General features: G+C 43.1%; 1 protein-coding gene across 1 annotated transcript in view; it reads left to right on the forward strand.

Moving 5' to 3' along the window:
- The window catches only part of HTR4 (5-hydroxytryptamine receptor 4), a 102,308-nt gene extending 79,675 nt beyond the window's left edge, over positions 1–22,633 (forward strand). Inside the window, exon 6 of the mRNA XM_009989204.2 lies at positions 22,546–22,633. Coding sequence (XP_009987506.2) covers positions 22,546–22,633 — 88 coding nt within the window. The remainder of the gene's footprint in view (positions 1–22,545) is intronic.
- The last annotated feature ends 581 nt before the right edge of the window (positions 22,634–23,214 follow it).

Below are 23,214 nucleotides of genomic sequence, written 5' to 3' on the forward strand. Positions count from 1 at the left end.
AAAGTGGGTATCTGGCAATTTGCTCGGTAGGGGCAGCATGTGAATCATGCCCTGTGAATGCCACGTGCTTGTTCGCCAGGAGAGACAAACGTCCAATGTTGTACAGCGTTTCCTAACTAGTGCGGGAGGGGAGTGCAGTGCACTTCCACTGCGGCATCCTGACTTTAATCAAAAGCGAAGAAAGAAAATGTGCCAGTTTATGGGGGGAATCTAGAAAGAGAGGAAGGCTTTCCCTTTTTTTCCAGTTAAACCGGAGGGTAGAAGAGGAAAGTGGCCCGTGTGTGTGTGTGTGCGCACATGTGCTTGTGTTACCATATTCCACTTGCAGACGGCAACTGCCTCCTTAGCATCTACAGGGAATAGCGTGCAGGGGGCTGGTACTTCCAGCTGCCAGCTGTGACAACAACAGCAGAAGACACTGCAGCCAGCACCTCCTTGTCTTTTCCTCCAGACAACCACAACGGGAACTTCAAGGGTGCTTTTCTTTAAGGTGGCAGGGATTTCTCAGCCGAAATTGTGCCTCCGTTCTCATTTATTTTGACTCACGACCTGGGAATTGCGCTGTGTTTTAGCAGGACACGTGAGCACGTAGAAGAGCAGGGCGCAGGATGGGTCCTGCCGCAGAGCCACGTCCTGGGGATGAGAGCCACTGCACCATGGTGCAGATGGCAGCGCCATTTTCAGAGCTATAAACAGTATCATTGTCATAGCTCTTTGAATGGTACTGCCATATGTACTGGAAAACCAGCATCTAAGCTTGTAAGGGCTTTGGGCCAGCTGCATTTTCTCCCCATTTGGATGAAGCCGGTTCCTGAAGTATGAATGAAAGCTGCATGCTGCTTTGGAGTAATTCCCCCCTAGAACTTATCTTTGAATCTCTAAGGATCATACGCTCTCATCAGTCTCCTAACCTGCAAAAAACAAGTGTCCTGCACATGGAGAGATTGCTGATGCATCTTAACCTCTCTGCTCAGTTCAAGAAGAAGCAGAAAGTTCATGGAAATTTGATAGCAAACCAGTCAGGCTCTGCATTTTTTTTCTTTAGCAAGTATTGTACTTTTACAGTGAAGTGTATTTGACTGAGTGTATATGTGTGAGTGGGTGGGTGGAGAGAAAGTGCTCATCTTAAACAGTCAGTCTTCAGGGGTTGCATACCACACCTGGTTGCCAGCACAGCTCACGTTGTGCTCCCCTCCATTTGTATTGCTGGAGGAATAACTGCCATGTGCAGCGCAGTGGGAGGAGCGTGATGGCGAAGGGTGCCACCAGTCAGGGTGTGGAGCAGGGCAGAGCCCAGTGGTGCGGAGCCTCGGGGCTGCGCTGCCCCAGGAGCTCCGGGGCTGCTATCTGCTCGAGGGGTCCCCCTCTTTCGCTCAGCTTTGTCCTTGCTGCACGAGTTTTGCTGTCACGTTCAATTTTTTGCTGACCCAGCTTCTTTTTGGCAAAGAGAAGGGAGAGGCCAGCAGCTCTGGGCTTTGTTGAGAAAAGAAACTAGTATGGCCCTGTAAAGATATGCAGGTAGGTGGGAGGGAAGGAAATGTCCTGTTTGCCATGAAGCCATCATGAATGCTGAGGTGTTTCTCCAGGAGCGATGGTCCTGCGCTGCGCTAGTTCCGCTCTGGCACGCGTTCGTCCCCATGTGCCGCGTTTTCCCGGGCAGTCAGTCCCTTGGGAGATGGCTCAGACCACAGACCGCAGCTGGGGACGCACAGAGGGGACCGTTCTCGGGGAGTACATGTTTATGGAACAAGAGTGAAGCTGTGAACTCCCCTGGGCTGTGGCCAAGCCTTTCAGCTGACAAATGCCAGAGATGTTTAATATTAGTCCGATTCCTACTTCAGAAGAGCCCACAGATGTCGGAGAGCCATGGAACTGGGCAATGCGTTGCTGATTCTGTATATATAATATCAGCAATACATTATGATGACTAACGAGTCCACATATTTGTGACAACATACAGTTTACTTGGCCACTCATTTAGAAACATATTTTAAGAACTAATTAATTCTTTCCATTTCTAGATTGAACTGTTGTGCAAACCCTCCCATCAAACAGAGAACATAATATGGTATGTTACTGTAATTAAATAAAGAGATAACTGAGCTCAAGAGATGCCCACAACACTTAATTAAGATTAATTAAGCAACATGATTTACAGCTGGAGAAGATGAAACTGTGCAATTCGAAACTGGCTAGATGAAGCAGCTGTGACATGCTGAACTCATGAAGGCACATACTGGGAGCGCTTAGTTCAGTGACACTGCTCTGGCAGCCTCACTGACCATGTTTCTTTAATGAGGTTGTGTTTAGCCCCTGGCACACACCCGTTTTTTTGGCCAAACACAGGCACGCCTGTTAACCAGCTAGGAGTTAAGACCTTGGCAGCTGGAGGCTTGGTGGCACAGATAAAGCACTGCCAAAATATACACAAGATTTCCTTTACAAGCCCTCCCTGAGACAGCAGCTAGATTGATGCGTTCTTAATTTCTCTGATCTTTTGCTCTGATAGTAACATAGTTTATCTGTGTAACAGAATTATCACACTCCAGGCACACCAGCTGTATGAAATAGTTGGAAGAAATTAGCATGTCTTACCCTATTCGGAATGAAAGGATAATTCCAGTAATCAGTGTCATCAGTTCTTACTTCAGGAGAGAAATCCTAAGTTGTCTCTCCCATAGAAAGAAAGCAAGAAGCTTAGTTGTTCTGGGTCAAACTAGGGGAAAAAAAAAAAAAGTAAAAGTAAGCTAGGGAATATCTCTTTTTTTGGTAAGAACTGGGGAATCCCTGCCCAGAAATCCCCATTTGGCCTGTTACAGTGTCACACCTTTTGTACCTCAGCTGTGATGTTCTCTTGCTGTACATGGGTTTAGGCCATGCCCATATCCCAGGCAGAAATCTGCAGCTATTCTTGGGTCTCCCAATACATTTTTTTTTTCTTAGCTTCTGGTTTGCAAACCTAATGCCTATGTAACAGATGATCTCAATAGATAGCCTCTCTCCATATTTTATTTTTCAGCCATGACGGCCTCATTTTTTAAAAATAGCCGTTTCTTTAAGCCGTGCATCCTCCTAAATGGGCTGAGATGTCAGTACCACAATGTCCTGGTGTTGTGTCCTCATGGCATGTTCACAGCCACTTTGGGAATTCCCACAGAAGTCAAGTGGCAGTATGGTACCAAGTTCTGTAGCCGAAACCATGTTTTTCAGACTGTTGTTAATCACTGTGAGATCTTACTTAGTGCTTTTCAATCACTCAAAAGCTGTAAAGCTCAGCAAGAAAAACAAAACATCCTTTGCACAAATATAGTCAGCTGAAATTACTTCCATGTCGGTAACTGAGTTGCATTTTGGATGGTACATGAGGTGCTGAGTCTATCTGGAGCTACTAGATCTTGTTCCTGTTTGAAAGTAATTTCCTAACTGCATTAGGAACGCAGGGAGAGTATAATCGCCTTCTCTTAAACCATCCTAGACTCCTCTGCTACACTGAAAGGAAAAACACGGAGAGATTTGGCTGCAAGTAGCCAGGCAGCTCCGTGTGGCGATCATGGTGTGTAAACCCATTCGGTGGGTCTGCAATAGCAGATGGCCTGGGGGGTGAAGCAAGGAGGTGAGCTGGTTGTTAAATGAAAGACCTTTGTCATCCAAAAAATTGCTTGTCATTTTAGGGTGTCTGATCCTAAAAATCTTGTGTTTCCCTGACATAACTGGGTTGATTGTGCACTGAAAACTGTGAGCTTTGTGATCGTCTGGCTCCTCCTAATCCTTCCCATGCCCATGCAGGTAATTACGGAGGTGTCCTGCAGGCTAGTTGCTTCGTGACTTCCAAAGAAAATGAGAAAATCAAGGTTGGCTGCTTTGGCAGGGGAATCTGCCACCTTGGGTCAGTGTCTTCAGCATCCCAAGTCCTTCACATTCTTGTGTCTTTCCGTGTTGGTGAATTCTAAGGGGAGACAGCGCTGAGCTCCTGAGGCTTTTCGACTTGTTGTTTCACCCTTACTTTGTCGTGGTGTGCTCAGCCCAGAGGCTTTAAGTCATCTCACCTGTCTGTGAGCTTGAGTCAACGAGATGGATGCCATGAAAAAAGGTGTCCTGAACTCTGTGACAGGTATATTCAGCTCTTGTCATGTGTATTTCAGCACCTTCCAAGCCCCAAGGTCCCTTCCCTCTTGTCAGTTTAATTGCATTTATTTACTTTTTTAGAGAATACTAAAACATAGAGAGGGATAGGCTAGGTGCATCTCCTCCTTCAGATCAGCATTAACATGCATAATGCTCTGCTCTGTATTTTGTTAGTGCCTCCAAAACAATTATTTGTTTGCTCTGCAGAGTAATACTTAGTTTTTATTTTCCCTGTGTTCATATCTGACCTAAATATTTCCTTCCCCCTCTCTCACACTCCCATCACTTGTAGTCTCATGCCTCTCTTTCACCTTTCACACTAAAAGAATAGAATAGAATACAATAGAATATTTTCCCTTCCCACCAAAAGTATGCTATGCTATGCTATGCTATGCTATGCTATGCTATGCTATGCTATGCTGTGCTATTCTTTTAGTGTGAGCAGTGGTAGTGGAAACTCAGAGCTCTCAGGGTCACATCTAGCTTTGAAACAGAATCATTTAACCAGGATCTCAGTGTTGATATTCTCAATATCACAGAGGATGTTTAGAAACTTTTAATTTTGTGGCTATGTATAGTTGAAATCACGTTTCTCAAATGCACTCGTTAGCCAGGGGTGTGACAACGTCCTCCCCAGATAATACTATTCTCAGGTATTAGTTTTAAGATAGCACAGTTCTGGAAGGTAAATATTTGGGTTTGCTCACTTATAAATAACAAGTGATTACAAGCACAAGCAAAGGCTTAGAGGCGCAGTGTGTGAAAACCACATATTTTGGTCAAATCAGAGATCTCTGCTCTAGAATAAACCATTTCTCTTTTAAAACTAATTAGTACTGTCAGGCCGTTCTAAGAAGCAACACAAGTGCCAGCAAAGGACTTAGGATGAGCATTGATAAAATAACAAAGAACAAATGTCTGCAAAGTCCAGCACACCTCTTAATATTTCTCTTGTAAGGGCTAATACACTTCTGTATTTTTACAGAAACAGAGATGAGTTCACATAAGAAGGGGGCAGCACCTTGTTGTGTTTCATACATGTAGCAAGTATCAAGCTAAGTGTGCAGGGGTGGATCTTTTGCTAAATTATTGAGCAAAGCGTATCTTAGATTGCCTCAGTGCAACACAAAGAATTGTAGGTACAAAATTGGAGTTATTTCTTAAGAGGACAGACCGGTGATTATTGTAGTTGAGCCAAAACTTAAGTCAGTTGCATTTGAAACCTGCTGGCTATGGTGCAATTTCCTGTTCCATTTGCTACATGTATCATTGCTTTGCTTTTCCTCAAGAGCGGGAACAAACATAAATCTGAGCAACATTTATTTACCAAAGCAGAGGCTAAGGCAGAGATTTATAGACTATGTCATCTCCTCTGAAGCAGAAAATACAGAGGCCCAGAAGCAACCAAGGAAGCGGATATCATAACCTTCACAAGTTTGAACTTACTTGTTTGCTTCTGCACCTTAAATTTGAAGGCAATATATAAAGCAATGGACAGGTAGGGGCTGCTGGTTTTGTGAGCCCTGAAGGAATGCTCACATCTGCACAAAGACTAAAAGAAATCAGGTAGCCTAGTGTTAGCAGCAGGTATATGCAAATCAGGTACTTACACACGCATATGTACATATATGAAGAGACACAGACAGAGGGTGATGTGCCACCAGCTTATGCCAAGGCTCAGAGAAGCTGCAGTACGGTGGGTTCAATGATACACCTGAATTACTGTACAGCATAGGACTGTAGTGCTCTGGACATCAGGTCCATAGGTTGTTCTCTGTCATTTGCAGGTGTAACTATGTATCTGACTTGAATGCCAGTGAAAATATATATTCCACAGACCCATTCCAGCAAACTCCAGAGCTTCACATATGCTGCTTAAAGGACTCAAACTTGGCTGAGTCAATCCAAAGACTCAATATTCATAAAATATTTTTGGATTGTTTTCTGCCAGCATTTTACTTTACGTCAAGTAGAATAAATGACTAGTTTCACCTGAATTTTAATTTCCCCACCTTGTATTTCTGCAAAGAAACTGAAAACTTAATTGTGTCAGCAGGGGAAGGAATATGACTTTATCAGCAATTATTGTATGTTTCTACCAGCTGATTGCCAGATATTCTGATTGCACTAGTTACCTCCTCCCATGATCAATATCAATACATTGATCAATACAGCTCATAAGTGTTGTGCTGCAGTCCACAAGGCATTTGTGCAACAGAGGATCTCAAAAGGGATTGCCTAGGGCTCTTTTTAACTTTATGAAACCCACCGGAGAATAAATCTCTCTCTCTGATTATTTTCCTTACTTTCTTGGATTCCCTCCACCCTCCCAAAATTTACAAATTGTTTGCAGCTGTACTCTTTCCTCTTCAGCTTTTTACCTCTCCTGACACTTGGACATGGTGTATTCAAATGTTCAGACTGAGCTTGACATTTTTCTTTTGGACATTTTCAGAAGACATTAGGTTCTGCTTGCTATGGTGCTCAGATGAGAAAAAAAAATTCCTTAGGTTCTTCTTGCACACAGAAGTTCAGAGGGTCCCTGAGCCTGAAGGGGAGCAGTAGCTGGCATCACTCAATATGAGATCTTCACTAGCAGATGTCCAGGAACTACTCCTCTTGAGACTGGAAAGGCTGAAGTCAAATAACAGGCTATCATCACAGGATGTTTGGGGATACAGCTAACAGAAAATGGGAACTTAGCAACCTCTGAATCATATTGAAATGAAGAAGCCATCAAAGGCATCTCCTGTCCTCCCCAGCACACTCCTGAAGACGATCTAACCTAGCTGTGAAATAGCTCTTGGCAGGGAAGGTGGATGAGCAAACGAAGCATCATCCTTCCTGAAGAACAACAGGGGAATGAAAACAGCCACCAAGCAATATGTACTTCTTGGCTTATTTTGGTATCGGTTTTAACCAAGCTAAAAATGAGGAGCAGCTGTCTATGAAAGTGATGCAGGGAATTGATGTTTGTAAGTGGGGTGTACACAGGAGGGACAGAGTAGCATGGCAAGCACGGAGAGTCTGCTGCTGCCCTTAGGGCACAGGGGGAAAATACAGTGTGCATTTATCAAACCAAGGCTGCATGGAGGAGAATATGGAGATTTTACTCAAATTAAGTACCCGCTTCCAATGTCACCATCTGTGGTATAACATTTAATCCTAATAAAATGCTTACAAAATAAGACTAGTTATGGGCACAGCTCAAAAGTTTGCCATGTTAATGTTTTTGATAATATGGCATACAAAGTTTTACAAATTCGTACCCAGTGGGCTGTAAGAGAGAAGTGGTCCGAAGTCAGGAATGTGCTAGTTAATGCATATCACAGAAATACTAACTGAAAAACCTTGAGGAAGAAAGCAAGAGGAGTGGCGACTTCCCATCCAACACAACATGATGAAACATGGTGTTTGCTGTCTGACCTGTCCTTCCTTCTGAGCAGGATGGATAGCTGAGAAAAGGCAGCAGCTACTGCCCCCAAAGAAACTGTACCTTTGAAATTTTGGTCTTAATACTGGTTTTTGTTATTTAATTTTTGTGTCCTTGTTCCATTACCAGAAAATATAATTTTTGAATCTTACCATCAGGTGCCTTAAGATATGGCCAGCTTCACAACACCACTTTCAGGATATCCAGAAATTACCAGGATACAAACCCGTAGGTGTTGCATGGGCACGTGTGTGAACTGGCCCTACAAACAGTATGAAAGGCTGACAGGTCGCCTGGGGACCAGAAGAGTTACAGGCAGGCTTAGAGTAGGAGGGAACATGTATGAGCCCCAGATGCTATGCGGGAGTTTGTGATAGTTTGCTATTCAGAAAGGAACTTAAACCCGGGACTGACATTATCAATGCACATATGCTAGACTTTTGTTATAAAACACGCAGTTTTTACAGAAGGTCTTGTTTTGACACAAAAAAGTTCTGCTATTGCACACACAAAGTAGATGCATGAAATGGTGAAGAATTATTTGCCAGAAGATTTCAAGACACTGCAATTGTCATTTTCTACTGGATATTTCACCACAGAAAAGCCACCCATTTCCCAGACAGCTGCAGTTCTAACACTGGTACATCTTTGAAGCCTGAAAAACAACTGACTCCTTAGCCCCAAAGGTGCTCATCTCTCCATCAGCCATGCAGAAAGGCTCCATTGCCTAAAGTTTGAGGGAACAAATCCAGCCCTGAGTTAGTCCTGGGGCTCATGGCTGCTGGTCTGCAATACGTTTGGAAATTGTGGTGTCTCCATTGCACAAGGAAACAGCTCCAAGTGTTTTTGCCACTATTTCATTGCACAGCTTTGACAAATGGCTCGTGGTTTTTTCCTAGCAGATGAAAGATCTAATTATGCCAGTTGTGAGATCTTCATTTATAAAAAAGCATTAATTATCTTCCATTTGAATATTCTTAATTGATGCTGCTTGTACTTCAGTAATTGAAACACCTTACCTAAAAAGCAGAAGCCTATTATGAGCTGTCCCTCTGTGGGTTGTTACAAACCGCTCTTAACGTGATGCTGTGCATTTCTGACATAAGCGAGCGCTTCCAAGTACTCTCATAATTATCAGATTTGGGCCTTTTATGAATGTTGCATTAATTATGGTGCAAAAATGAACTGTAGGCCAAAATCTACAAGTAATTAGAGCATACAATATAGTGCCAAACTTAACATTAATGAGAAAGAAATGGAAATACAGAGTTAATGTAAGAAAAAGGGGAAGGTGCTCATCTTCTGCAGCATGCCATTGAATGGCCTCACTCATTTGCTTCCTTGTTTACCCTGGTGTTTATAATTAGCAAACAGATTTAGATCACTGAAAACAAATAGCTCCTGTGTTGATTTTAAAGTTAGCTTAGCTTCTGTCCTTCAGTGCCCAAGTTTCTGTTTCTCTCATTGAAACATCAACTATTATAACATTAACAAGCTGCAAATCTGTGATGCAAGAATTCAACATCTCTTGACTGACTCCATCATCTTTGTTGCTGTGTGGATCCCATGTTTTTCATCACCAGTCATTGGTGGTTTATTCATCATAACATCATGATTTATGTTCATAATATCCAAAGTCCAAAGCCTGTTACTAAAGTTGAGCAGAACGTCCAGCAGTGGAAAATAGGGAAACTGCTAAACATCATTCACGTCAAGCAGATGACAGATAGAAACATAAGGAGGCTGGGAAAAGAGAAAACTCCAAGCTGTGGGACAGGACAAGCATAATTAAAATGATTGTCAGCAGAGCCGGTCAGTGATAACATCTATTAGCACATGAAGTAATCTCTTGAGGGAACCACTGTAGAAACACCCTTTGGATGACCAAAATTAGGCTGGATAAAGTAATGGCAAGTGGTACCACCCTGTATCAGCAGAGAGGTGGCATGGGGTAGCTGATAATTTCTGTCATATCTCTAATGCCTCCATCGGACCTGTTAGAACAAGGAAAAAGTGCCTTTCAGCCCAGGTGCCTGGGGACCTCCCTGGTGATGTCTTCATCATCCCCTGGTTCACTCTGACATGAGATCCAAGGCTGCTTCTCTAGACATTCTCTCACCAGCTCTAAACAAAACGCCAAGCAGGCTTATTTTTAAACTACGGCACCAGATTTTGCAAGTCAAGTTCAGCAGTCAAGGTGAGGGGGGTCTTCAGCCCCCTCAGCAGGGTCAGGAGGGGCGTTAGCTACCATCATCTTTCTGTTTAAGGTCCACAGCACTCTCAGCACTGGGAGCTGTGGAGGGGGAGCTGGCAGTGCCAGCACCCCAGTGCCAGCACCCCAGCAGGTCACCATGCACAGGGGGGAGGGGGCAGAGAGGCGACATCCCTCACACATCCCGAGTCGGGTGTTCTTCCACGTAGGGGTGCCTGCAGTTCTCATCCTTACACCCAGGAAGAGGTGAGATACAAACCGCTCGTCTTCCTAGCAAGGGGAGCATGAGCTGCACTTGGGATGTGCCGGAGGAAGGCGGCAGCTATTGTTCTGACAGGATCAAAACTGCTAATGGTATAATGAGGCTGATTATTTTTAAAGTTAGTTTTACGGTTTGAAAGCTGCCACGTTTGACAGCTCTGGAAGGCACAGGCGTGTGCATGAGAGGGAAAACGCAGTGAGGCCATGGGAGCACAGCGGCAACAGCAATGAGGGTTTATCAGCTCCCCGGGAAACACAGACCTCATTCTCAGTGGAGTGTTGTTCCTGCGGTCAAGCTGACAGCAGAGAACAACTTTGGCAACAGCGATAGCACACTTTGGTTATGGAGCTATTTGGTTTATATAAGGTCCAGTTGAGCCCTGTTGGCTCGTGTCAGAAAAGCCACTGAGCCATCAGCAGCTCAGTGATTCAGCTCATGGAGGAGATCTGGTAACTATCTCTCAAAGTATTAACTTTCTCCATGGTGACACCACTTTATGCTGAAAAAGTGAACCTGTTCAGCTGCTTGCTCCACTGCAGGTTTGTTTTCATAAGACAAGAGCTAGGAAACACGCAGGCAGGAAGATACACAAGCCATACCAGCACAGTCACGATCTTACACGCTCAAGGGATCACGTCCTGTATTTCTCTCCTTTTCCAGGCCTCACTCAGAGATTGTTTGCTCTTTTTACTTTAAAAGTCATAAAAAACCTCAAGCATATCTTAGCAACACCCATGTTACAATTAATAACTGGCCAACAGCGACAAACCTCAGATGGACGTTTAGAGCCATCTCCACGGAAGGCAACAGAAAATAAACCTGTTCGGTGTGGGTCAGGGCCAGCAAGACCAGTGCTTGGCCAGTCTCAGCCATTCCCCTTGTCTGAAATTATGTCGGGTAAAACCAAGATGCCGAAGTTTCAAACGAGAGGCTTCAGCCTTGCTGTAAGCATGGCTAAAAGAGCCAGAGGAAAGGTGGAATCTAATTATTGTGACTGTGCAATGAGAAATAGGAGGTCCAAACCAAACTTAGTCCTATCTCCCTGTCTCTATTTCACCAGTCTGAGAGCATCATTACCGCCAGCGACCCCGAGGCAGGATGTTCCCAGCCCCTAGGGGTGTGAAGGATTTAGTGGAGGAAAGCAGTTCTTCAGTAAATAAAACACCTTTCCTACAGCTGTAGGTTGTTCTGTCCTGGAAAGCATTTCTGACATTTTAAAATTGAAACAAACTATTTTTATGTGATTAATTGCTGCTGCTGGAGCATCACAGCCCTGAGCCAAACTATAATTTAGTTGTACAAGACATTATTTGTATCTGAAATGACACAGTGTTTGCTCCGAAGAGGCTAAACTCTAAAGACAAGGCATACAAAGGAAGTATTATTGCCTCTATTTTATCCACAATGAAAGAAGGCTCAGAGAAATGGCATGGTTTGCCCACAATCAAACAGGAATTGTTGGAAAAGTCACCTCTGCAGTCTTGAGGTGTCTGGAGTCCCTGGTAATCTTCTGTCAACAATTTCTTAAAATAGCTCACTGAAGAACTTGGCTGAGCTTTGTTGTTATTGGCACGTTTAGCATTTGTCTATTTGCTTAGCATTAAAGTATCTGTAGTCATGTTCCTGTTTTTAACTTTTGATGTCTATCAAAAATGTAATTATCATCTTAAGAGGTTATTTATTATGCAATGCAACAATGAGACTTTGTAATATCATGCAAAAGGTTTTAGCCAGTACCCAGAGATAATGACATACAAAAAAGTTTTCCTTCAGCCCTATTTTTCATGGAATTCAACTCTTTGCTTCTTTGCTGATCTATGTGAAATGCCTTGGCTGACTCAAGCCAGGCTCCTAATTAGTTACCTTCATTAATCAATCTCTATCCAATCTATTTCCTGTGCCAAGTGAAGGGTTGTGTTCAGCGCTCTGCCAGAGAGACCAGTATGATTTTCCTCCATTCATGGAATGAGAGTCTTCTGAGCAAAGCATCAGACTATAATTTTCTTAGACCAAATTCATTAATATACCCTGGCAAGAAAAAGAATTAAAAAGGGAAGATGTAATGAACACTTGCAGTTCCAGGAAAACAAACTGATCAGGTCAAATTCAGCAAATGTTTTCAGCAAGAGAAAGGAAAAGGAAACAAGATACTGAAGTGTTTTGACATTTAATTCAAAATAATATTTCAGTTTATTGTTTGCGCTTTTAAAAGGAGTTAAAAAGTCTTCCTTAAAAAAAGATATGCTTCTACTGTAAAAATAAAAATAAATGAACTGGTGGGGATTTTGGTCTTATTTTGCCAGAGAAAAACATGAAACGTTTCCATTGTACATTAGCCTAAAGCAGCAGCGCCTGTGTGTCAGTGCAGTCACACATTCCCTCACCATTGTCTGCACACCTCTGCTTTTGGAGATGTGGACATCTGCAAAGCTACAATGACTTTCCTGGTACTGTACAGGAATGCCTTGGCCCACATTTGGCTGAGATGGTCTGGGAATATGTCCTGGAGCTGCAGGTCATTAGAGCCAGGGGCAGGCAGAGCTGGCTTGTAAGAGTGAGAGAACAGGTGAGCTTCAGCTGAGGAAAACATCCTTCAGGAGTGATGGAACAAAGGAGAAAGAAAGAGAGAAATGAATGCATTGATAGATGCTTTCTTGGTTTTCTGTGAATTGTCAAATACAAAGAAAGTAAATTTTTTTTCCAGCGATATGTTTCTCTCACTTGAGGGCTCTGCTTACTTGGAGAACTGTCTGCTAATTTTAAATTTGAGGAGGCATAAAGAAGTCTTACAAAATGTACTGAAGGCTGGATTATGTGGGCTGGAGACAGCTGTTTTTAAAACCTCTAACTGAAATTTAGTAAAGAATGATGAGGGCTTAATTCCAGCTCACAAGGTCCGAACAGCATTATTTCATTTAAAGATAATTAAGATATTCAGCATTACTGCTCAAGAGTGGAAAAAAATAAACACTCATCATGAGATAAAGGCATATTTGTATTTACATTTGACTACAAAAGACTTTAAAATGAACATTGTTGTCATATCCATATAAATAATTTAGCAATCCAAATGTTTTCCTGAGATCTGGATTTTCACCATTCAGCTGCAATGGGAAAATTAAACTTTTGATACTATTTCTGTGGATTTTACCCCTGTTCTCTCAAAGGACTTACATTTGCTCCTCTTTACTAAAAAAAAAAAAAAAAAAAGAAAAAATAGTAAGACTAGGACAGACTTAAATTTGGCTAGGACATTTTAAGAATTTAGGAATATTTCCTCTTTGGTGCTGATGCTGCTTGAAACACCAAGTCCGCTGACTGGATGAGTTTTACACACAGATAAATGCTGATCCCTTCCCAAGACTGGAGTAGGAGACACTGAAGGCAAAGGAAGGCCTCTGTTGTAAGGCTCGTTGCAGAGGATGGATTTCATTTTCTTTGCCATGTTACTGTGCTTTCCTGGCAGCAAAGGGACAGACAGATACCAACCATGCCTGGTCAGCTGTTTCTCCACCAGAACTCCAACAGGCGATTTGCTAAAGCAAATCATCTGCCCCAGCCACTTAACTCAGATAATCACACCAAATCGCTGTGGGCTCTGCAGGCTGTCAGCTTGCAATGAAGAGAAATGGTCATAGGAGGAGGGGATGGAGACGTCCGTCTGCTGCCCAGCCCAAGGCAGCTCCCAGGCAGAAGCAGCAGCCAGCCGTAATGAAGGCTTCACCCGCCCCACGCCTGGCTGGTTTGAAATCCAGCTCCCTCCAGCCCACTTGGGTGGGAGCCCTGCACTTGCAAGCGCACGAGAAACAAACACTAAGTCTAACTCTACAGAGTTAAAGGATATTTGATCTGATATTTGAGGGAGTTCTCTTGGAGCAGTTCTCCTTGTGTTTTCTGAGTTCATGCACTCTTTTTATATTCTTTGATTTTCCATACATTTAAAGGAGTAATACTCTCTGAATTGGCTTCTGTTGGCCAAAGCAGATCACAGGTAGCCACGTGCAGGTGCAGAGAAAGACCTACCTTCAGTACGCTCACCTTTGATAACGCGCCCGTCTGCTCTGGGTTGCAGGGCAATCAGGTGCAGCAAAAGGATGATACACAGTAAGCTTAAACCATCTTGCTAGGAAATCTAACAGGTATCTTGTTCATCTCAGAAACAGGAAGAAATTAGAAACTCACCGAGAAACAAGAGCTATTAATCCTAGAAGTATGAGATGATACATTGCTAGTTTTGCAGCATTGAATATGAAATCGATTTACGTTGTTCTGCAATGTTGATACATATTGACAAAAAGATAGAACGAGCTTGTAATTTCTGGCTCCGTTTTGCCCCAGGAATCGTGTTGAGTAGGTAGAGGGTATTCCTCTTATCCTGCTATAATGATTTTCTACTGATGGCCAAATGTGGAAGTTCACTTTAGTGGCTGGAAGTATGAGTCATGCAGCCCAGAGATTGCAAGAGTTACTAGAAGGCTTTTAATTTTATGGAGTCTGTGAACCTGGTAATTGTGAGAGAGGGACAATTCTGCACTGACCTTTTGAAAATTAAATATGCAGCTGTATTAAAATCAAATGTTTCATGAAAATACATTTAATTTAGATTATGTGTATTCATTTTTTTCAAGAGAAAATGGGAGTGAAACAACATATTTTGTTCACATTTCATTTTGACATTTTGTGTATTTCAGATTAAAAAAATATTTTTACCTCTTTCAAAATGAAAAATGTCACAGATTAAAATAGCAAATTCCAGAGATTCTTGGATTTTTTGTTTACACTCTTCTCAACTTTCTGACTGTTTCCTAAGATTTCCCAAGTTTTCAAAAATGTTGAAAGCATCTTTTCAGGGAGACAATAGCATTGTCATCCTTACCCTTCGCTCCTGTAACCCTGGAAGGCACTCTAACACCACAGGCTTTTCCCTGCTGCTCAGAAAAACATGCTCAAAGTTTATTCCTGGTCCGTTGGGATTCAGGATGGTCTGTGTGATCATTCTTGGGTGCTTCCATCATAGACATGGCTAAATAATGATGCCAACCAGAAACCATACTGCATTTACTGACGTCTTTGTCATCTACAGGCAATCATTTACTGTGGGTTAGTGACTCCATAAAATACAGAATTAAAAGACTGTTTTCTACCTACTCGTGAAACAGGAATAAAGTAAGCAGATGCATCACTGCCTGGAATAACTAACAAACAGTCATCTTAGGCTGTTCTCTCTTTCCCTCTCTTTTATAGTGCATTTATGAATTATGTTGTTTGCATTTATAATTATGGGACTGAACAGATGGTGGAAGGCTTATTTCAGAATGATGCATTCATTAAAATAGCCTACTCTGATCTGCCAAGTGATTGTTAACTGTAATTCCAATTTGATATTGAAAAGAGATATTTATTCTTTCTCTGTAAGTCCATCTGAAAGAAACGGAGCTTTGAGAAATGGACACTATATTGAGTGTGAAGCTACAATAGTGGTGCTGCATATATTCCAGATGGGGAAACACTGAAGAGTTGTGCAGCTGTGACAGAAAGAAAAATGCAGGGAAAGATAAATTGTGGACCAATACAATTTTCAAATCTAAGACAAGTTTCAGTTCTTTATTCAATTTGGAAGCTCAATTCCACTTAAAATGTGGCTCCAGCCAGCTTCGACTTACGTGCAGACTCTTCCTACAGTCTATTGCCTTAGGTAGTTGGGTTTAATGATGGTAATTTCCATTATTAAAAATGGGAGTCTCTGCTCAGGCGAAATGTAAATCTGCACACCTTCCACAATAACATTTTGCGTTCCCCTGGTCCCAACAAATGTTTACTTCTGCTTTTGCTTCTGCAAATAAGAGGTTTCATGATGTAACTGGGAGTGATCACCTATTTGCCTTCCTTCTTGGAAATCTTATTTTACTAGCTTCACTTTACCAGTTTCACCATCTTGCAAGGTGTGTGATGGATCTGAAGACAGTTCTTTGCACATCAACTCCTTTGCAGTATTTTGTTTCTGAGATCTGCCCCACTATTTTCACATCAGGACTTCAGGATCTGGTCTGAACACAGATGAAAGCAGAGATGCAATGTCAAGGTTTCTTTGTTGAGATTGAAGGAGTCTCTATTCCTCCAGTTCTGGCCATTATCCAGGTTCTAATTCCTGGCCTTCACATTTCCTTATGCGTATGTCTTACCTACGCTACCCCAAGATGCCACTAGTTGCAGATCTTCTCCACTTAATGGGTAGTCTGAGGGCTGTGCTGATAGTGAGCTGTTCAGAAACATAGTTTATAGCTCTCCCATAGATGAAAGCTTTGCTTTTCTGCACCAAAGCAATTGGCATCACTTGTACCCCACAGCTGTGGCACAACTGTGAGGTCATCAGAATTTTGCAGGCAAAACTCAAAGAGGAAATAGTAGAGAATGAGATGCAACAGCACAGGATTCCTGTCTGCCTGTCTGAGCCCACTGGGAGCAGAACCAGGGGTGGGAGCAATGGGAAAGCAGTGGAAAAGTTGATTGTGTTCAGTAAGAATAACCAGAAATATCTGTGTTTTCTGCGTTGCCCCTGCAACCATTGTCACAACCTTCAAAGATGCAAATTGGCTATACGAAAGCTGTTACTGAGAAGTTTTCTGGGGTCCTGGAGGGAGTTTCGAGTTGCACATGAAGGAAGAAACATATTTTGAATGTTACATTTGGAGTACTGACAATCAATAGCAGGAAAAAGGAGAAAATGAAAGAGCCAGGCAGACGAGTGCTCACTCGTCACAATGACAAAATTCCCAGTAACACGGTGGTCAGATCAGTCACCTTGAAAAAAGGCAGAAAAAGGCCTTGAACATGAATTGGAGTCTGCTCTTTTTTTTCTGTATCATGAGAAGTTGCAGACTTGCTTCAGATGAGAAATAGGGAAAATATTTGAAACAGAAAACTTTTGGACAACAGGAAAAGCATTTTCTGCACTACTCTGATTTTAGCTTGAAACTCATTTTTGACCTAGCGAGTAAGTCTTTATAACTGCAAATTTCTCAGATACACTGACCTCTCTTAAACATCCACTCCAACCTATCAAATCTCCTAGTTGTAAACTAGATTAGCTTGTACATCATTGCAGGGCATGCATTGTCTTTAAAAGGACTTTTTCTTACTATTTCAATTTTTCAAGAATGTCACAGTTAAAACTTGCTCCTTGCCTGACCCTGCCATGCCAGAGCTCCCTCCATCAGTCCAGTCACTAAAGAAGCACCACCAACGAACCCCAAATCCCAGTATAGGGGTGTCCAGGGACCGCAGTTGTGTTTGATTTAGGGGTAATTTTCTTGAGTTGTGTGACTGTGAACATGCTGTCAGTAGGAGACTCTCATGGGCTGGCACATCTGTACGGTCACTGCTGCAGCCAGTGGTAGAGTGTATTACAGACTTCAAACAATTTCATATGAGCAGCTAAGAACAGCCCTTATTTCAAAGAATTTGGTAGGAGGTTTTTATCTTCCTTTCTTGCATTACCAGGGGGTATTTAGAAACTCCAGCAGTAACTATTCTGCACTTATAAAGATGTCAAAAAGATTTGCAAATACAATGAAACTTGGTGCTCATCCACTTTTTGTACAGCTCCTGTCTAAACTTCCCCAGACTTCGCCACCATTTGTGTATCCAGCTGAGACTCAAGCTATCCTGGCAGTACCAGTAACAGACATTATTTACCATAAATGCACCCATCTACCTACTTCTGCAGCAACATTGACCTCTCACTCTCTGACTGTGTGTGCAAAATCTCTTCTCTACAGAGTGACAATGTGTCCTTCATTTTCCAGGCAGGAGGGAGTGGATTTAGGTAGCAAAGGCCCTGGGGAGCAGAGAGTTAACAGCTCCCGGTACCCCCTGCACAAAATCAAACCCTTCCCAACCCAGTCCAGGGGCAGCTGCAAAACCTCACCTCAGTCTCCAGTGAACATTGGGACAACAGGAACCACCTTCTGCCCGTTCAAAAATGGAAGCAATTAATACTGTAAACAGGTGTATTGGGAAAGGATTACTAAAAGGAGAACAAAGCCAGCTGCGCACCTGCGGCAGGTTTAGGATGGCTGTGCCTTCCTCCAGTTAATCTGCCTTCAGCCCAGCTCAAAGCGTTGCCGTGCTTGCACAGTTGTGGGCATTTCTTTTATGCATTTATTTCCTCTGCTATCATTATGACCCTCTGGGTAAAATTATTTCTTCTGCCAGGGTTAAGGGGACAGAGGCTGCTGAGGCAACACTAAGCCCAGTGTTTGTTCAGACGCCTTAGAAAGTGCAGGAGATGCTGCCAGACAGGTCCTGTAGCCCAGTTCAGCTGTAGCTGGGAAAGGCTGTCTTTGCTCTCTGTCAGTTTGTTGTTAATGAGCAGTACCTACTAACTGCAGGGTTTCTGTACCCACGCAGCAGCCACCGGGATCAGCTGCCCGCAGGCTGAGCGGCTCGAGCTTGCTGGGAGCTCAGGGCAGAAGGATGGATACGAGTGTGCAGCGCAAGGATTACGGTTAAAAACCAGGGGAGTAATTCACAGGTAAAACAGCTGCAGAACTGCAAGCCGTGCTTCCCAGGCACCTCTGCTGGTGCAGAGGAGCTGTGGGGGTGTGTGTGTAAGCAGTGTAGGCAGCTTTACACACGTACTGCAAGCATGAAGGGTTGGTAGGAGGTGTTTTTGGGAAAGAGCAGGTACCTTCTCATTCCCGTCCATTCCCCGCTGTCCAAAGGATCCCAGGCATCATCTCTGGACAGAGGCACCCTTCTGGAAACCAGACCTGTGGCTGTGAGCTCTGACACACACCATTCGGGCATTGCTTCCCCTCCTCCTGGGCCATGCTCTGCTGCAGAAATGGATGCAGTTAGCTTTTGTGTTCAGAGCCAGGAGCCCGGCCCCAAAATTGCACTGATTTCTGCTTTTCAGCAAGACAGGAATGATCCCAGGGGACAGATCTGGATGCCAGGGGTTTGCTCATCAGGAAAGGACTAAGCAGGGACCTCAGACTCCATGAAAACGGTGACTGTCATTATGGCTGGGGAAGCCAAAGACCAGCAAGTTTTTGGCTTTGCTTCCTTAATAAATTGTACAAGTTGGTGTTGGGGATAGCTCTGCAAGGAATGAAAGTGGGAAGATTACAAACAGCCACTGCATCATCCCCTTGGTGTTTTTTCCCTGGGTCTTGCTGAGTTCCCAGAATAATGCTGGAGCTCCATGTTCTGGTGGTGGGTCTACAGAGGGTAAAACCACACACCTCCCCTCAGCTGTGCTGAGAGCTAATCCAACCAGTTAATTAAAGAGTCCATTGGACTGTCAGAAACAGCAGGAGATGCAGAAGCAATTATCTCCAAATTGGTCATCATCACAATTAAAGTACCATTTGGTGAGTACGTGAATAGCCTGCAGCAGGGTCCCTTTATAGGTGGTAATGCCTTTTCATTATTGGCCTTTATTGCTGGGTGGTGGTATTTATGATCTGAGTAAAGCTGTCAGGTGAAATAACAGTAACACTCGCTCCCAGTTCTGGGAGGAGTCGGATGCAGAGGCAGCCGGGGATGCTATTTGTAATTGAGTTTGGTAGCCCAATGCGCCAGCATGTACAAATCCCATCGAAGGAACTCATTATAGGCAGGAAAGCTGAGCAACCAATTTGCTGCAGATAATTTATTTAATGCATTTAAACCTTTTTAATTTTTTGCCTGCTCACATATTATGGCTTCCTCAGATATATTCATTACTCAAACCTACTTGATAAATTTGTCTTGAAACGTTCAGCCCACGCATACAGGGTTCAAGTGTTGTTTTCTGCTTGCGGTCAGTAAGATAAGTCCCGCGGCGCTTGGCGTCTCAGCCGGGCAGGAGCTGAGGCACGTTAGCTCCAGGTGAGGCAAAAATGAGTGCCAGGTGTAGCTGTGCTTTCTCTCTGAAACTTGCTTCCCAAAGACACTGATGCCTGAAAAATTAATTGCATTTTCAGAGGGCAGATCATTTAAGACATAGTGGTGTGAAAAACAGCAGGGCTGTTATAATCCTGTCTTCTACCCAACACTGAATTGGTGCCCTGTAACCACTTGGTAGCCTTGAACTTTCGTTTGGAGAAAAAAACTATGGTATGTGAAAACAATCCTGGTAACACAAAAGCCCACCAGCTGAGGACTCCCTTAATGGTTTCCTGGAGATGTTGGTAAGATTGTTGGGAACAATGTGCCAGTACTGGAGCGAGGCATCACCCCTGCAGCACAGCTTTCACACCCTGCTCCCCAATGCTCTTTCCTCCTCTCCTACTCGTCCTCTTTCCCCACAGGGTAAACAGCTGGAAGTGTTGAGCTCACTGCCAGAGGCTTCAGACAGACACTTTATGCCACAAGAGATCCTGGGACACCTTAATGACTTCTCTTTAACTTAATGCATCTTTGTTACAAACAGCATCACCTGCTAAATTGCTGATCTTGCACAACTGTTTTCTGACTACCGCAGAAGATGGAGAAAGGTTTGGCTCTTTGGATATCCTGTATGAAGTCAGCTTTCAGTGCCTGTCTGTTATGCTTCTGAGCAAGTCCTGAGTTGCTCTGAACTATGTCTGCCTTGTTCACGGAGCCGGGGGGTCTCCTGGCTCTCATCCTCTGTATCACCATTTGTAGCAGAGACTTTGCCGTGCTAGAGGTGTCTGTGGTGAATCGCCCCACACAATGTGCCATGTCTGACTTGGTATATAAAATTAAAATTACATTATGACTTGTATGCTTCATGGTCATCTAATTGAAGTGTCTGTTCAGTGTTAGATGCAAAATGTCTTTTTTTGTTTCTTAATCAAGTCTGTAACTTGTTGGTAGATCTAGCGCATTTTTTGAAATTTACGATCATTATTTAAAGTGATGGAGTGCTAACGGAGTATGTTCGATGGATATATCTGCACATACACTGACCTGTATTAAGGCAACCAAGCCTGACCATGTCAAAAACCAGCATCTAGTACATTAGAGGGTAAATTCCTCCAGGAGTATTCACCAGGGCAAGTTCAGACAGGCAGTACAGTTTATGCCCTGGCTTTCATTTTGAGCCCACGGCTGATCTACTAGAATGAACGGATACATCATTTGCAGGAGATTCAGATCATCTACTTCAGACATTTCAGTGGCATTGTAAGCACCTTAATTAGGAGCCTGTGTCCCAGGTATACTCAATGGAGAGAGACGCATCCAGATTAATAATGCCAAGTAAATTGATGTCATAGAATCAGGTTTTGAATATGTAGACAATGAGAAGTTCCTGACCTTTTTTCTAATGATTATTCAAACAAATCCTAAGGCTGATAGTACTTCTTTTCCCTCTGCCAACAGCAGGATAACTGATATATCCTTCTATTTTCTTAGGCTTTTTTTTAAATCTTTATTGGGATGCAGGTATTTCAGGTATGTCTTGGAAGTTTGTTATGAAGGGAAATAATATATCTACATCTCTAAACACACAGGAGAGGAAAGTCTTAACAGAGACTTGATTTCTCCAATATGCATTTGGATTGGGGAGAAATATGTTTTTACCATCACTTTTGCAACTTCTTACTTCTGGACCTACTCAAAGGATGGTTTGGTTCGGTTTTAGTTTAAATGAAATGGACTTGCAAAGGGAAGATACCTGGCTTGCTCTGTACCCTTCATGGGGTTTGTAAAGAAGATTGATCAGATGTGAAATTCTAGAAAGATGTGCTAAGGGAGTTTTACTCCAGTCAGCCAGCATTTTTGCTACTACCCCAGATCTGTTTATTCATACTAAGCATTGCACACCACTTAGCACAGGGTAAAGAGCTGCATGTCATTTGCAAATTAAATCAACAGCCTGTTCAGAAAGCCCTGTTGAGATGGGCAGCAGGAAATGGGCTGGTAGATGAGGCATAAGGTAAGAGATACTGTGGAATACTTTACAACTGAATTCTGCTTTTCTAGCCCAAAGTCTGGAAGAATATCAGAAGGGTATATACAGGACACAATACCTTGCAAGGACATAAAACCTGAACAACGCTGGTTTGATAAGACACACTAGAATGAGCACTAAACCCAGCTTTGCAATAGACAGAGACTACTTTCTTTTGTAAGTGGAAATGCCCCAAAATGCTGGTCTTGGTTTCATCTGAAACAACATTCACTTCCCAAGTTAGTCTCAAATGGTTCTTTAAATGCTTGCATTGGGACATTAACTGAAATGCTGTCAGCTTAGTCCACCCAGGGATGATCAGTGTTTCTTAGTTCTTTGGTTTGGTTTCCTCTCATTACCAGCTGCACCTTAGATAAGTGAAAACCCACAGGTTCTTAGTTTCCAGGGGCTGCCTTGACTGCATCAAACTGAAGATCTGGTTTCCTGACATGGAGCAAAGTAGGGATTCACATTTGCTGAATGTGAGATCTGGATATTTGGAACATGTACTGTCTTAAGATGTACTTCTGTGTTTTCAAGAACTCATTTTATGTAAGCCTCTCCTTTTAACTAGCACTAACGAATCTTTCTTTATGTTTTTCCACTCCCAGGTACACTGTTTTACATAACGCGCATCATCAGGAACATGAGAAGCTTCCCATCCACAATGACCCTGAATCCCAAGAGTCCTGTTTCTAGTCATGGTCCTAGAAGAAGAATGGCCCAGCTGAAGGAACAGATCCTTTTAAGATACCCAAAGGACTGACAGACAGCAGGAGTTCATGAAAACTCATTCATCTGCATTGTCATGGTGCCTCCTGCGCTGACTTCGTATGAATGTCTGGCTGCACACGTGTGCAGATCAATGGGGGCATGGAAGGTACACGAGCAGAATGGCTGAGGAGATTTTCCTATATCTGCAAGGACAGCTGGACTATATGACTGTGTCAGAGCCTTACTGCAGGAGTGGGCTGATTTCTGACAATGCAAGGAAACAACACAGGTACAAACCACCCAGGGACTCCTGTTACTCCTTTCCAGCTGTCATCTGTGTACAAGCCACCTCTCTCTCCTGTGATACCATGATCTTAAAGATCACAAGTTCTGGCTACAGCCCTAACATGGTGTGAGAGTGAACGTCTGCTTTATCTGTGCGAAATCCTGCCCGCCAGTGAGCGGGTGCTGTCAGGAGAGAAACAGCCCTGCATTTTCTTCAGCCAAATAAGAGGAAGTATTTGCCTTTTGATTATAGTCACTGGTGAAAGGTCAGCATGAGCTGC

Source organism: Tauraco erythrolophus, chromosome 16 (assembly GCF_009769465.1).
Source record: "Tauraco erythrolophus isolate bTauEry1 chromosome 16, bTauEry1.pri, whole genome shotgun sequence".
Taxonomy (NCBI): Eukaryota; Metazoa; Chordata; class Aves; order Musophagiformes; family Musophagidae; genus Tauraco; species Tauraco erythrolophus.